Source organism: Serinus canaria, chromosome 8, assembly GCF_022539315.1.
Source record: "Serinus canaria isolate serCan28SL12 chromosome 8, serCan2020, whole genome shotgun sequence".
Lineage (NCBI taxonomy): Eukaryota > Metazoa > Chordata > Aves > Passeriformes > Fringillidae > Serinus > Serinus canaria.
The window spans coordinates 28,590,960-28,606,972 of NC_066322.1; the positions used below are offsets into that span (position 1 = coordinate 28,590,960).

The 16,013-nt window shown below is 45.4% G+C and overlaps 1 protein-coding gene across 1 annotated transcript; it reads left to right on the forward strand.

Annotated features, from left to right (window-relative positions):
* Window positions 1–35: 35 nt before the first annotated feature.
* DARS2 (aspartyl-tRNA synthetase 2, mitochondrial) lies at window positions 36–14,252 on the forward strand. Its single transcript, XM_030226741.2, has 17 exons — window positions 36–241; window positions 1,311–1,410; window positions 2,150–2,216; window positions 2,475–2,576; window positions 3,635–3,730; window positions 4,344–4,467; window positions 5,452–5,498; window positions 6,186–6,292; window positions 7,061–7,130; window positions 7,675–7,854; window positions 8,225–8,332; window positions 9,501–9,563; window positions 9,734–9,886; window positions 10,740–10,958; window positions 11,856–11,966; window positions 12,187–12,262; window positions 13,364–14,252. The coding sequence occupies exons 1-17, from the start codon at window positions 172–174 to the stop codon at window positions 13,549–13,551; spliced, it is 1,881 nt and encodes a 626-aa protein (XP_030082601.2). The 5' UTR covers window positions 36–171; the 3' UTR covers window positions 13,552–14,252.
* Window positions 14,253–16,013: the final 1,761 nt, after the last annotated feature.

Here is a 16,013-nt window from a genome sequence, read left to right on the forward strand (position 1 = left end):
CCCGCGCGGGGGGGGCGCGTCCCTCCGCCATCTTTGGGGCGGGCGGTGCTGAGGGGAGGAGACGGCCGTGGTTTGTGCCTTTCCCCTTTTCCCCTCCGGAGCTCACCTTTTTCCGCTTCGCGCAGGTCTGCGGCCCTCCTCCCGTGTTCCTGGCTGAGGGGCGGCTGTGGGATGGCGCTGCCCCGGCTGCTGGTGCGAGCGCTGCACCGGGCGGCCGCTGCCGCCGCACCTGCGGCTCCAGGTGAGGAGGAGCGCTGGCCCCGTCCCCTCGAGGTTTGGGAGCCTTTTCTCCCGGGGTACTGGTCAGGGTAGTCCACAGAGTTGATTAATGTCACGAGTTATTTTCCCTGTATCACTTTATTAAGTGTCTAGTCTAAATCTCTTTTAATTCTAAAGCCTGTCATGAATGTAGTGAGATTGCCTCTTGAAATTATTTATGTATGTCTAGGCGATGCCTTCAGGCTTCTCCTTGCAGGCTGAGCCTCTTGCACATTCTGTAATTGGTTGTGCTTGGATCTGTGACTTAGGCCGTGATTATAGGCACACGGGGATCTGTGCAAACCTTTCTGTAACCGTGGTTGAGGCCGCCTTCCAGTTGTTTTAGGCAGGAGCTGTTCAGTTTACACCTGCATGGTGGGTGTCCTCCGTGTGTGTTGAATTCTTGGTTTGTTAAGCCCTGTTCTGCCGTGTCACCGCCAGGACCTGCAGTGGCAGGACAAGAGGGAATGGCTTTGAACTGAAGGAGGGCAGGTTTGGTTTGGATATTGGAAGAAATTAATCCCTGTGTAGGTGGTGAGGTCGTGGTCCTGCTGAGAGGAGCTGTGGCTGCCACATCCCTGGAAATGTCCAAGGCCAGGCTGGATGGGGCTGTGAACAGCCTGGAATAGTGGAAAGTGTTCCTGCCCACGGCAAGGGGGTTGAATGAGATGAGCTTCAACGTCCTTGAAACCCAAACTATTCTTTGATTCTAGATTTAAATGTGGAATTGTCAGCACCCCTCAGGATTGATCTGGGAGTTTTGCTTCTCTTACTTCTGAAATTTGTAAGGAAACAGTTTGCAGCAAGGCTATGTTCAAGTATCTTTATGAACTGAGAAACATAAACAATCCCTGTTTAAAATACATTCAGACTAGCTTCATTTCATGTTTATGCTATAGTCTTAGTGCAGATCTATATAGGAAGTAACTTCTCCATATATATATAAATTTTATTGGGAGGGAAAACTCATTTATTCTGTCTCATCTGCAAAAGCTATGAGATATTATATATTTTTTAATTATTATTTTTTTAAATTTTTATTTTTATGTAAGACTTCAACAGTTTTGTCACTCGGACCAACACATGTGGAGAGCTGCGTGCTGCTCACGTGGGACAGAAGGTGACCCTGTATGGATGGGTTCAATATCAAAGGTAAGTGCAAACCATGGTGAAAATGGAGATGATTATTTGCCACATCCACTCTAAGCTGTGTTTCATCCACCTTTGCTCCCCAGTGATGGTCTGCATGGGTTTTTTGATTTTAGGAGGTCCTGAGTGTCTCATCTTTGACCAGTTGTAGATGGGGACCCAGGAAAAGGAGTTAGGATTATTGCGATGTGGTCGTGGTGATCTTATTTTGGAAGGCACCAAGGCATGTCCTATTGGACAGTTTTTTATGGAAAAAGCATAATGGCAGCTGTCCCTGCTGCAGCTTGAAGAAATCAAGATTTATGGTTCTGAGGCTGGCAGTTGGATTGTTCATGTGGAACTTTTTATGGGACGAGTGTTCCCCTTCTTGACTTATGATTGGATTTTGTTGTTGTTGTTTTTATTCCACGTGAACTTTAGTTTTATTGCTCATTTAATTGTTTTTAGCTGTGTGATGTTTCCCAGCAGGAAAATTCAGGTGTCCAGAATCCCAGCTCTGCGTGTATGAAAGCTCAAGTTAAAATCTTGCCTCTCCTGGTTATATGCGTGTTGTCTGAGGCTGGTCACAATGTGAAATGAATTGTTCAGGTGTGGGAAAAGTGTTTATAATTCAGTACTTGTAAGTGCTTTGGGATGAGTTGCAGGATACTGAAAGTGTAGCCAGTTGCCATATGCTTTAAAAAGCAGAAACTACTAAATTTGTGAAAAAAATGTTCTTCCTTTTGTGCTTTTCATGGATCAGACAAGGCCTGTTTCTGGTTTTGAGGGATTTCCAGGGACTGACCCAGGTCATCATTCCTCAGGATGAGGTAAGTGCTACCAAAACATGAGTCTGTGTTTTTATTTTTCCTTTGGAAGCTTGGCTTCAGCAGCCACTCTGTCAAACTGAGTGCTCTGACTCACAAGTAGATTGCAGTGTCGTGAGAGCCCTGACCTGACACTGCAACAGAAGCATCAGTGCTGTTTCCCCTGCCTTAAGAGTGGTTTTGGGTCGAGGTGCTTGGCCACAGTGCCTTTGTCCTGCTCTGCTCTCTGAGTTCCTCTGAGGCTCTGTCCTCTCCCTGCAGGCACATTCCCACGTGAAGGAGCTGCTGTCCAACGCCCCACTGGAGTCTGTGGTGAGAGTCACTGGGACAGTGTCCCCTCGGCCCCCCGGGCAGGAGAATCCGGTGAGGATGGGGTAGGGGGGCTCTCAGGGCTTTTATTCCTTGAAGGAAACACTCCTGAATGGTGGGATTATGGTGGGCTTTGTGTCAGAGCGTTGTCAGGTTCTGCTTGTGTGACAGCCCATCCTTAGATAGTGTGAGGTGAAATCAGTGCCATGTCAGATCACTGGAGAATCTCAGAACACATTACAGGCACCCACAAATTAAACTGGATCCCAGCCCTTTGCAAGGATAATGCTGGATTTTCCAGATTTCAAAGTGTGGTGGGAATTGCTTTTGCTTGAAATTAAATATTGTCATGTCGAGTTCTACCTGTTTATTGATTCTGCTGCTCTCCCTGTATAGGGAACAGAGGCTGAGTAATTTTTTAATGTTCTGCATTTCTCAGCTGTCATTGTAATCAGCTGCAGACTGATCTTTCAGGATTGTACATATAACTGGCAGGTCTAAAAAGAGGACGGCATTTATGATCATAACTCCTTTTTGCTCCATCTCATACATGTCCACTTAAAATCCAGGCTTCAAGCAATGCCTTTCATTCTTTTATTCATTGCTTGTTTTGTGGAAAGGTTGTGTGTCCTTTCCCCTGGTAAATAGTGAGAGTCCTGCAGGATCAAGTGAACTTTGCTGTGCCTCCATGCTACGTGAGGGGAGCTGCCTGTTCTCCCTCGGGATGGAGTCAAAAGAGGACCAGTTCTGAGAAGTGGTGTTTAGAACTGGAAGTTCTGAGAAGTTCCTCGTCATTTGCCTTTTTTGACTCAATATTAAGGGCTGCTGCTCATGCTAACTGAAACTTACACTGTGTGGTTTTGCTGGGGCTGATGTGTTTATTTACCAGTATGCTACTGGGAAAGAAGCTGCCATCTTTGTTGGTGACTTGTGTTTCTCTGAACAGAAGGGAAATCTGGAAGAAATCTGTCCTTAGGAGAAAATCTCTGATTTATACACTGTGTTAGAAGGCAGGGAGGGTAATCACATTACTTCTGTTTTTCCCTTAGACCATCTGTGAAATACCATTGTCCAACTGGTTTGACTTTAACTTTTTTGCCTTTTTGTTCTAGAAAATGCCAACAGGGGATATTGAAGTGAAGGCAGAGACTGCAGAGATCCTAAACTCCTGCAAGAAGCTGCCTTTTGAAATCAAGGATTTTATCAAGGTGTCTGTGTTTTTCTTGTCAAAGTGGTGACTTTTCACTAAATTGGGAATTTGCCCAGGGTGATGGCAAAACATCTGAGAGCTGAGTCTGGTTCTCCCCACTTCACTTTGGAGAAATGATGGTATTTAGAACAGTTTGTTTGCTGGGAGGATTTATTTCCAATTAGAGCTAAGCAGAAAACAGGACTTGAATGATTCCAGATTTCTGGAAGCACTGATGGCAAAGGAAAGAATGGAAGAAACGGGGCTACGCTGGCTTTTTGAGTGTGAAATGAGGCTGTTTGACTCGTGGAATCCCAGAGTGGTTTGGGTTGGAAGGAACCTTACAGGTCATCCTTTTCCAAACCCCCTGCCATGGTAGGGATGCCACCAGGTTGCTCAGGGCTTCATCCAGCCTGGCCTTGAACACTTCCAGGGATGGGGCAGCCCCAGCTTTTGTGGGCAGTTTGGTTCTTTGTTTCAAGCCATTGCCATATTCGTGTAGGTTGTGCATTGCAGCAACCGAGCACCATCTCTTTATTTATCTTCTCCTTTTTCTCTGTGGCTTTAGGAGCGCCTTCACTGGACAACAGTTTGTATTCTGTCCCTTAACCCTGATCCTCTCTCCTCCCCAGAAGTCCGAGGCCCTGCGGATGCAGTATCGGTACCTGGACCTGCGCAGCTGCCGGCTGCAGTCCGCGCTGCGGCTGCGCTCTCGTGTGGTGATGAGGATGCGCGAGTACCTCTGCAACCTCCATGGTGAGGGAGCTGCTTGGAGCAGCAAACATTCCTGTCACTGGCATGTTTTCTGAAAAATCCCTTCGCCAGGATTTCTTCTCCTGGGAAGATGAGAAGCCTCAGAGAAAAAACAATATTATCTCATTTGCTTCTCCCTGTTTCGCTGCTTCAGAGTGTGGCTGGAGATTGTTTACCAACAGGTGCACGTTTGATTGGTTTCATTGAATTGTTTTTAATTAATGACCAATCACCATCATCTGTGTTGGACTCTGAGGAGTCAGTCACAAGTTTATCATTATTGTTCTTGTTAAGCCTTCTGAGAACATGGATTCAAATTCTCATCTCTCACCTCATCCTGGGGACCCTCACAAACTCAACGCATTCCAGCTCTCCTTGCTGCTTTTTCCTTGTGCTGGCAGAGATTCCTAACCAACTTGCTGCTCCAAACTGGTCACACTCAATAAGGAAATGTCTCCTTGTGGTGGGATCTCTAGTGGGATGTTGTCAGGCCTGAAGGAGCTGCCCACAAAAGTTGTGGGTGCCCCATCCCTGGAAGTGCTCAAGGCCAGGTTGGATGAAGCTCTGAGCAACCTGTTTCAAATTAGCTGTTTCCAATGAGAAAGACTCTTTGCAGGTAGTTGCTCTCTTTTGGTCACCCACTTGAGGCATGTCAGAGGGATGCATTTTGTTTAGAGCTTTTGCCTCTCTTAAATTCAGGATGTGCATTTTGGAAAATCAGTGCCTGGTTTAGAATAGATAGGGAATTAACACATTTTCAGCCTGTTTGGAGTCCTCTGTCATGAACAGTTCTGGCAGAACATGAGAGTAGCTCAGAGCCTTTAGATCTGTCATTACAGGAATAATTATTAGAAGTAGTAAAGTGTGTTGGTTTTGGAGAGGCTCCATAGTGTGCTACGTGACCTATTTTGCTGACTAACCCTACTGTGGCCTACTCTGTCATGTTAGTTTTCCCTCCTCTCAGCATATTCTGTGTTTGTTCCCCAGGGTTCGTGGATGTAGAAACTCCAACTCTGTTTAAAAGAACCCCAGGGGTATGTATGTGATGCTTTTGGCCTCCTACAGGTGCACAGTCAGGGCTGAATCATTTCCAGTTGCCACTCAGCCTTCATTGCTTTTCCCTTGCTAAATAACAGCTTGTGAAACTTCTGATATCATCCACAAATTCTTTTAAAAGTAGAGGGAGAGAAAGTGGAGAGATGATAACTCATGTCTTAATTTTGAACCTTCAAACAAGATAAGCTTCTGCCTTGTAGAGCAAATGTTGAATACAAGTCTGTGCTGGGATTATAAACCCAAAAAACTTGAAAGCACTGTCTTTTCGGCATTTCTCTCTTAACCTGTAGGTTATTGTAGCGGTCATACTCAAGTAAATTTAATTTCTGATCTTATATTTATTTCTTTCATTTCAAAAATAGTCAGAGAGAAGAGAGCTGTAGCTGAGAAATTGTTTGTGCAGCTACCCTGGAGTTCTTGCATTTAAACCCCAGTCTTGGATGGTCTATTATGCATTAGTCTCTCAGAGAAGAAGGTAGAGAATTCTCCTTCAGATATTTTGGACCAAGTTGTTTAACAAATATGAAGTGTAATGTACAAACAGCCATTTCCTCACATGTGAGATTTCACAATGGGAAAAATAGGTCCTTTCTTCTTGCAGTTCCAGAGTCAGGAATTGGGGCCACTTACTTGCTGAACTCTGTAAATTTTCTTTCTGATACCAGGGAGCCAAAGAATTCCTTGTGCCCTCGAGGGAAGTGGGCAAGTTCTACTCTCTGCCACAGAGTCCTCAGCAGTTCAAGCAGCTCCTCATGGTTGGAGGCATGGACAGGTAAGAGTTTCTTGGCCTCCTGTTCTCTGCATGTCCTGTCTAGGGTTTGATTGCTTTATCTGTGAAGTTCAGAAACTTCCCCAAAAAAACCTCACTGCTAAGGATTTGTGTCTTGGAGAGGGATCCTCAAATACTTGGGACTTTATAGTCAGATAAAATGTATCTTTCTGGAAAGCTGAAATCTTTACTGCTGTGTTAAATGCAAACCTGATCTGAAGCAGAGCCTGCCTGAAGGGCAGAAAATTTAATGTGTGGTGAAAGCTGCTCCAGGAGTAACCTACAGAACTAATTGAGGTGAGGCTGGGCAGCTGAGCATGACTGAGACAAGGAAAAGCATGTCAGGGTGCCGAGGTGCAAAGCTTTTAATTGGGCTTACTTCTCCAAATCAAATGGATGGGCAGGGAGACAGACAATTGTTCACATGGTGAACTGCAGGCCAGGTTTGTCTGAGAGTTTTGCATGGTTGTTAGGAGAGTCCTGGAGTGGAATAAAGAGTTGAGTGTGCTGCCCTTGGGGGATAGCTCACCTGGCAGTCTCCATGTGCCTCTGGAACAAATGGCTGGAGATGGATTCAGCTGCTGATAGAGGTGCTTCCACTCAAAATTCCATTCTTTTGAAGGGATAGGAACAAAGATCATCTGCTGTGGGAACAAAGCCCTGTCTCTCTGATTTACTTATTTTTTTCTTCTCTTTTCTCTGATCAATTCTAAAGCCACAGTAGAGCTGAGGATACTTTAAATCATTATCTAAGTCAGAGTGTCACTGCAGGTACTTCCAGGTCGCTCGCTGCTACCGGGACGAGGGTTCACGGCCTGACAGGCAGCCAGAATTCACCCAGGTAACCAGCCTCTGCTGCCTTGCTCCTGCTCCTCAACCCAAGTGGCTCTGAGCTGTTTTCTCTTCTGGAGGCTTAGTCTGTGCTAGTCTGCTGCTGCTTTGGTGTGTGTTTCACAGCCACGCCCTTGGAAATTGGTGTGGGATGGGTGCGTGGTTCCTGTCCTTGGCCGGGTGCAGTGCCCCAGGTGCAGCTGTGGGAATTGCATTGTAGCAGTGATTTTACTTTGATGATACAATCTCCTCCTGTCCTGCTAGGTCACACATCCCATTCCTCAGCCTTGAAATCCCAGGCTGAGTTAGCCTGGTTCACTCAAGGCTGCTTCTGTGTCCTTGTCATCCTTACCTCATTCACTCTCTGAGGAGGTTGTTGCCTGAGTCATCAGCCTGGAGGGTGATCCTAAGCACATTCCTGGCCTAATGCAGTCATGCTGTGATGTCATTTTGTGTATTGTTTCTTGTTTTGCTGGCTTTGTACTCACAAGTAGCACTGTGAAAGCACAACCTGTAGCTAATGTGGAATTCCCCCCCTTGTTCTCTGTTTTAAGATAGACATAGAGATGTCATTTGTAGATCAAGCTGGGATCCAGAGGCTCATAGAGGGCCTCCTGCAACATTCCTGGCCTGAGGAAAGAGGCTCCATTATGACTCCTTTCCCTTCCATGACATATGAGGAGGCACTGGCTGATTATGGGACTGATAAACCAGACACTCGCTTTGGGATGAAGGTGAGGGTTTGCCCGTTGGAAGCTTTCAGCTTTTCCTTTCAGTCAGTGTTTTAATAACCTTTGGGTCATGGATACATGGTTGGCTGGAGTTTTGAGTGCTGTAATTAACCCAAGGTGCCTGTTCCATTGTTGCTGCTTTGTGCAGTCTGCTGAAGGAAGAGAGGATTTAATCAGTTGACTGGAAAATATATGTTCTAATAAAACTTTATTTGAAAGGTGATGTAGTGCTAGGGAGCAATGCAACTTGACTGTTTTAGGAGCAAAAGCTTCTAAAAGGGAATAGTGTGGAAGGTGTTAAGACACAAGTGCAGGATCTTTTGTTTTGTATTCCTACCAGCAGTGCTTTTTCCTGTGCTCTCTCCTTTGTCAGATCGTGGATATCAGTGATGTTTTACGAGGATCAAACATTCACTTTGTGCAGAATGCCCTCAGTTACCCCCATGGCTCCATCAGAGCCATTTGTATCCCTCAGGGAGTGGTAAGTGATGCTCTTAGATCCTGTTTCTGGTTTAAGTGGAATAAATAAAATGCTAATTTGAATTCCTTTGTTGGTATGGAAATGTTCCTTGCTATTTCTGGTGTTCATAAAGGGAGCTTGGGATTGGTTGTAATCCATGTTAGGTGGGGCTGAGTGGTGTTAGAATGATAAGGCAGCAGGAAGAGTATTTTATCCTTAGGAAGAGGAGGAAAACAATAGAGCTGCAAGATCCCATGAGGATAAGGAACCCTTTTGGGGTTTCACCTTGCTTTTTATCAGCTTTTTGATGAGCATCTCAATAATAAATCCTTGTGACAGGAGATTTGTGCTGGTTTAGGGGCTGGGCATGGCACAGCTCTGGGATAGGCAGACAAGGGTCAGGTGTTTCTGTGTCCTTCTCCTGTTTGCTTTAGCTTCATTTCTGGGTACAATTCGTGTCTTGTCATGAGATGTCATGGACCAAATCCAAGGCTGACAATAGATGTGGAAAACTTTTGACACAGCCTTGCATTTTGGCAAGGAAACAGATTTAATTCTGGCTGTAGGCATCTTTGTAGCTTGGACAGAATGGAAAAAACAAATCCTCTGAATACTCAGTTTTATCTGGGGAGCAGGGCTTTGTAGCCATGGTTTCCCTTGGGATTCCTTTCAGTTTGGCACAAAGTGCAAGTTAGTGGCTTCCCACGAGAGGGCACAGAGGTGTTTGTTAGAGCAACACAAAAGTGGCATCTAGAACTGGAGCAGCTGAAAAAAAATCAAGATCTTGATGCATGTCCTCTTTTACTGCATGGCTTTGCATGCAAGAGTCAGCCCAGTTGTTTTTCTCTGTTCTTCCTCCAGTTTGAGCTCTGCATTCCCCATCCACAGTGTGGTGGTGTAACCTTGTTCTGCAGGCTGGAAGCAGAGTGATCTTACCCTGCTGACCAGATACATTTATCTGTGAGAGGGGGGGAAATGTAGATCTAGAGGGGTCTCTTCCTGAAAGGAGCCCTCAGAGCAGACACCCAGCCCAGTGCTGAGGACCCTGTGCTGTTCCACAGCCTTCATAAGAACTTGTACTAGAAACAAAATAATGGAGAAGTTTGGAACCAGCTTAATCAGTAGATTTGGTACCAAGTCAAGTTTTTCAAGCTGATCTTTGCTGTGTCTTCTCTTGCTCTTTCCCCAGAGGTATCTTACAAATAAAGACTTGGGGTCATTGAAGGAGTCTGCAAAATCCCAGTTTAACCAGGTGAGACAGAAACTCTTTTGAGGCTTTGGGAAGGGTGAGTGGCAAAGTGTGATAAAGTCAGAGGGAGGAGGAGAGCAGTTTTTAATAGCTGAGAGTCAGAGCCTGAGCATGTAATGCTTCAAGTCAGGAGAGGGCAGCACTGCACTGAACATACCGTTACTTTTCTCCAGGAAATCATGGAAATTATCTGCAGACCTGATGGAAGCTTGAAGTCCCTGCTTACCAAATTCCTTGGTGAGAAGGAGCAGTCAGAGCTTATCCGAGCACTGAACATGGAGGAGGGTGATGTGGTGCTGCTGGCAGCTGGAGAACATAAGCAAGTGGTAGGAGGCATTTCTTTGGTGGCTCTGTGAGTTGAATGTTGCTGATGATGGTTTTGATGTTATCTGACCTTAGTCTGATTCTTCTTATTATTAAAATAGGTCATCATCTCTTTTTCTCTTTCTCTGGAACGGCAGCTATAGCAACAGCAGATAAAGCATGAAATGTGCCTATTACTTTTATGGCCCCTAGTCAAATTCTGAGCAGGACTTGTATCTGAAATGAAGCCTGAAATATAAAAAACCCTGCAACAAATCAGTGCCCTCTTTTTTTTAAAATTCATTTTTGAAGCATCAGACTCATTGGAAAATGAGGTCAGCTAGGTAATTTTGTCTCCCACAAGTGCATGACTTATTAGCAGCAATGGGAGATTCCGTTTCTACCCTTCTCTCTATTCTTGCCATCAGATGTTGCTGGCAAGAATAGAGAGAAATAAAACAATAAAACAAAGCATTGTTTTATTATAAGGTGTCACACTTTGCTCAATAGCCAACATTCTCTTCTGTGCCTTCATTTCTATGTCTGCAAAGTGTGGATCTTACATGTGGTCCCCCAGTTAATCCACATGTGTGGAGCTGGAGGTTAGTCTGAGAAAATTCTGAAGATGAAGTAGCTGGAAAAACATGAACTTCCAAGCTCCTTACTTGGTCTCTGTCAAACCCTGGTGCTGCTGCTGCCTCAGCAGGAAGGTGATACATTTCAGGATATGAGGCTGAAGTGTTCAAGGGAGCAATGCACTCCAGCTGATGCTGTCTGTGGTGCTTTCTTCATGGAACACTCTTTGTCTGGTGGGTGTTTGAGTGAGTTCCCTGATGGTGGAACCACCCTGTCTCATCTCTCCCTTCTCTCTTGCAGTGCTCTGCCCTAGGAGCCTTGCGGTTGTTGAGTGCCAACCTCCTGGAGGCAGCTGGGCTGGCACTCCGTGATCCCACAGCCTTTCACTTCCTCTGGGTGGTGGATTTCCCCCTTTTCCTCCCTAAGGCTGAGAATCCCACTGAGCTGGAATCTGCTCATCACCCCTTCACTGCCCCTCATCCTTCAGATGTCAGCCTCCTGTATTCTGATCCCACAAAGGTAACCAACTTCCTGCCTGCCATGCTGGCTCTTGTACATCTGCTCCCATGGAAAACCAGGCAAGCAGCAACTGGGTTTAGTGTAAAAGGAGATGTTGTTTCCTGGGACTGACTGCACAAGGAAGATGTAGATATGTTGGAATGAGTCCAGAGGAGGCTGCTAAGATGATCCTCACTTCTGCTATGATGAAAGGCTGGAGGAGCTGAGTTGTGCATCATGGAGAAGAGAAGGCTCAGGAGTAACCTTAGAGTCCTTTCCAGTGCCTAAAGAGGCTACAAGAGAGCTGGAGAGGGATATTTTGCAGGGCAAGCAGTGACAGGACAAGGGGAAATGGTTTTAAACTGAAAGAGTGAAGACTTAGATGGGTATTAGGATAAAAATCTTCCCTGTGAGGCACTGGCAGAGATTGCCAAGAGCAGCTGTGGCTGACCCATCCCTGGCAGTGTTCAAGGCCAGGCTGGACAGGGCTTAGGGCAACCTTAGATAGTGGAAGGTGTCCCTGCCCATGACAGAGGGTTGGAACTAGGGGATCTTTAAGGTCCCTCCCAACCCAAACCATTGTGTGATTCTATGACCTTCTATGTGTCTGGAAGAGATGGCAAGTATTCACGTGTGCCCCTGCCAGAGGAGCTGTCAGGAAACAGAAATCTTTTATTTTGACCTATCTCATTTTCTTCAGGTTTGACAAACCTTTCAAAAGGTTTTGTTCTCCTCCCAGATCAGAGGCACCCATGCCTCCAGCAGGACTGGTACCTGAATTGCAGTGTACCCCTGAGAGAGCAGTTTGACAGAGTGCCAGGGCTTCATTGCCAGTGTCTTTGGCATCTCTGTGCAGGTTGTTTTTAGGTGCAGCTGTGGGCCAGGCTCACAGAGGTGCCTGTCCCTGTCTCTCTGCAGGTCCGTAGCCAGCACTATGACCTTGTGCTGAATGGCAATGAGGTTGGAGGTGGCTCCATCAGAATTCACAGTGCAGAACAGCAGCGTTTTGTGCTGGAGAAAGTGCTGAAGGTAACACCTACAGATGCCTCTAATGCTCTCTTGGAGATTTAAAAGCACTGATTAATTGAAATATTAATTGCATATTCTGAAAGAAACATTCATCCTCTTCTCAGATAAAGATATAACTCCTAGCCCAGAGCAATGGATGATTTCATTGTACCTTCATCTTGTGTTGCTAATAGGAGGAGCATTGCTTGTCCAGTGACACCTCTTAATGTGATTTTTGCAGGAGGACTCTGAGGTGCTTTCCCATCTAATTGAGGCTTTGGAATTTGGAGCTCCACCTCATGGAGGAATTGCTTTAGGTAAGTGATCTGTAGTTCTACAGATGCAGGTCTTTAGTGGTTTTTGGGGTTTGTTTGTTTGGATTTTTGTCTGTTTGTTTCTTGTGGGTTTTTGTTTGTTTTTCTTTTGTTTTTTGGTTGTTTTTTTATTTTCATACTACATCCTGGGAACCAGGCTCATGGTTGTTAGGAAAAGCCTTGGTGCTTTCATCTCTGCAGCAGCTTTGTGGAAAGAAACAGAGGTCTGGTCACTAAGAGCAGAAAGCTGGGGTGTTCCTCCCCAGAGTGACAGTGGGGTTTAGGTCTTAAGCAAGGACATTGGTGACTCTAAGGATGGTCCTTACCTGCTGATCTGCAAGCCCTGTATTCAGTGAGGTTGGGTCAGCTTTGTTCCCATTCCTGTGCAGCCAGAGCAGGATCTCTGTGCTGCCTGCCTGGAGACATGGGACAGCAGTGCACTTTGTGTTTCACACCCTTCCCCTCTGCTGCCATCTCATTTCCCTGCTCTCCTTACCTGTTTTGCTCATGAATTCAGAAAATGTCAGGGTTTGGTTTTTTCCCTAGAATAATGCAAGTTCATTGTTTAAAGAAAGAGGGGGGAAAAAACTCAACCAACCAACAGCACCCTCCCTACACTCACCAAAATAAAAAAGCCTACAAAAAACAAAGGCATTTTTTTAACCTGTGGTCTTAGTTTGACTTTCCTCCATCCAGTCACCCAGAGCCTTTCGTTCCTCTTGAATTTTTCTTAGTAGTTGTAATCCATCCAAACTGGTTGATGCAGAACCCTGAGCTGTAAAGCAGAGCCCTGCCAGTGTTCTGCCATTCAGATGCCCAAGTTTTGTTATGCTGTGTTTGCTTTCTGTGTCCTGCAGCCTTTTGTGTGTTACAGAGCTTCCTGCAATATTGAGAAGCTTTATTTTGGTAGACATTTCTGCTCTCGAGGCAAATTTGTTTCTCTGCTACCAGCTGAGATTAATTTTTTTTCCTCCCTTACTTGCTTCACTCTTTTTCTTCAAGCTCAGTGATATTACCTCCTCAATCTTTCTGATTTTTCTGACTCAGGGGAGGTAATATAGAGCCATAACTCAAGTGTTTCACCAATTTGTTTTCTGCTTGTAGGACTTGACAGGCTGATCTCTCTCATTGTTGACGCTCCAAGTATCCGGGACGTCATTGCCTTTCCAAAATCCTTCAGGGGACGAGACCTGATGGGCAATGCTCCAGACTATGTCACTCCAGAAGAACTAGAGCCATATCACATTCAAGTTTCCTGGCCTCTTGAAGAAAAAGAGGCAAAGAAAAACTGACTTCATGCCAGTGGTGTAAGCTGATGCAGACCAGAGGTGGTTACAGCTTCTAAAGGCCAGGATTCAGTTCAGAAAATATCAGCTGCTGTGGCAGGGTGGGGGACAGTCCAACTCCACTGTGCTGGATGGAGAGGGAAGTAGGTAAGGGATCTTCCTGATAGGAATTCATCTTTGGGAGGTAATGGGAAGGACATCCAAAAAAGCAATAGCAAATAATATAATTTTAGCATAGGATATTGAGACTGTTTTCTTTAGGATGTCATATTGGAGGGAAGATGGGTCCTGTTTTTTCCCAATTTTTACATGTCCCTAGTAAAGTATTCCTCCTACAATCTGGAGGAGATAGCGTCCCTGGCAGGAATTAAATCATGATCCTCATTAAATCAGCTGAGCACTGTGACAATAAAACTCTGCTGGACCAGGAGCTCTGAACACTGCACAGCCAAACTTTAGCTCAGCCAGCAACTTGTCTCCTGTTGGAGGATAGCAGATCATGCAGAACTTTGCCATGGAGAATTCACCCTCAGCTGTGTTTTCCCTTCAAAGGAGCGGGAGAGAAGCATGGATGATGTTTGCAACAGTTGTCCTTGTAATACTGATCAAAGAGGTGTTGACCTGTCTTTGGGGCCTGTGGTCCTGGTGCTTTCAGCACAGTCATTCAGGAGTTTGTATGTTTATAAATAAAGTTACCTGGCAGTGTGGTTTTGCCTGAGTGTAGCTTTGGGCTTTCTCTACAACAGCAAGCTGTCAGTTTGGCTTTGTGACCCCTGGCCCCTCCAGGAGAGGACAAGAAATCTCTGGGAGCACAGCATGAGCTTCTGTGAGCTCTGCCTGTTCCTGCAAACCTGCTGCTGCAGTGGGGAGTGAGGCAGCAGCAAGCTCCTCCCAGGGGTTCATCCCTGTCCCACACCAGAACATCCACAGTGACTGCTCTGAGGAGAGGTGGAGGTGAAACTGAGGAAAAGAGTTTCCTTGATGAAGATGTTGCAGAGGAAGAAAAGGGAGAGTTCCTGTGTCCCAGCTGGGAAGAACAGCAGGAGGCACATGCCAGAGGAGATGCTGGAGGACAGAAGGAAGACTGCAGTTCTTAGCTGAGCTGATACTGAGCCTGTCCTGCAGATCATCACATCTAGGTTTGCTCCAAGGGTTGGCCACTCTTTCAGTCTCCACATCCTGGGGTAACACTGCATGGTGCTGTTCACAGTTGTTTTTAAATACTGAACTGTGCTGCTGATAAGAATCAGTAATGCAGGCAGCTCTTCTCCTCAAGGGTGGTTTTTGGGGTTTTTTTGAGTACCATTCATAGGAAGTGACACTAGAGCTGACTAGCTGCTGCTTTACAGATTCTAAAATGATGGAGTCACGTGTGTAAAAGAAAAATGCTTTCTTTGTTTCTGGCATGATTGTTATTTTCAGTCTCAGAGCTGGTTAAATATTATTTAAGGCAAAACAGAACAATCCTGGATTTGTATTCACATTCATTTTAGCCAAACACTGAATTCCTTCATTTTTTCCTCATATGGGCTATTCTTTCTACTTGAAATCAATTCATCTGTAGTTAACCTTTTTTCTTTCTCTGAGTAGAAGCTGTCAGTAATGGAGTGAGGATCAGTTTTCAGAGAGAAGCTGACCTGAAAAAACAGATCCCTAAGCAGATCCATGATAAACTTTATAATATTTTTGGGTGCCATCCATCTGAGGACATTCAGGGACTTTAAAAGCAGTTATTTTTAATTTTTGTTGTTTTTGCAGGGAGGAGAGTCACCCTGGGGCAGTTATACCAGATATTTTTGTTCTCCTGACTTGTCAGTGGTGATGCAAAGTGCAGCCACTGCAGGCTATGTGTTGTATTCAGACTGCTGCTTTAGAGGATGCTGGATTTTCTGATTTAGTTTCTTCACTGGTAGTATGATTAAGATTTGCATGGAATTTGCATGAGGATCATCTGTGTTCCCAAAGCAGGGATGTCACAGGCTTGTTTGAGGTCATGGAACCTAGGAAATAAGTTCCTCTCAAAAGTTCTTCACTCCCCCCAGGCTGTTATTTATAGTAACTGTAAACAAATTGTGCTGAACTTTGCTTTTTCATTGTGAAATCAGGAGTAGCATATTGCTTGCTTAGCACCTGCTTGCAAAGACAAATGCTGTTTACCTCTGCTGAGTCCCAAATTAAGATTATCAAGGGGAAGCTGATGCTCTGGGAGGCTCAGGCAGAAATGTAACCCTGCCTGGAACATTCTTTTTGAGAGCACTTGTTAAAACATGTGAGTGAGCTGTCTCCCAGCCATGCACATCCCTCTTGTGCAAGCAGCTTTGGCTGCTGGTTGTTTACCCACTGCTAGATGAGGGACTCACTGCAGTTAGAAATCAAAAGTGCAACCAAACACCTTGTCTGAGCTGCTGCTGTCCTGCCACCATCAGGTTAAATGTTAAAAGGTGTGTCCCAAATCCAGGAAAACCATT

Excerpts from the sequence above, each read along its gene's own strand:
- DARS2 (XM_030226741.2), top strand. The coding sequence starts at position 172 with ATGGCGCTGCCCCGGCTGCTGGTGCGAGCGCTGCACCGGGCGGCCGCT. Across the intron at positions 2,217-2,474 it reads TCATCATTCCTCAGGATGAG|GCACATTCCCACGTGAAGGA; the intron begins GTAAGTGCTACC and ends CTCTCCCTGCAG. Across the intron at positions 6,293-7,060 it reads ATGGTTGGAGGCATGGACAG|GTACTTCCAGGTCGCTCGCT; the intron begins GTAAGAGTTTCT and ends GTGTCACTGCAG.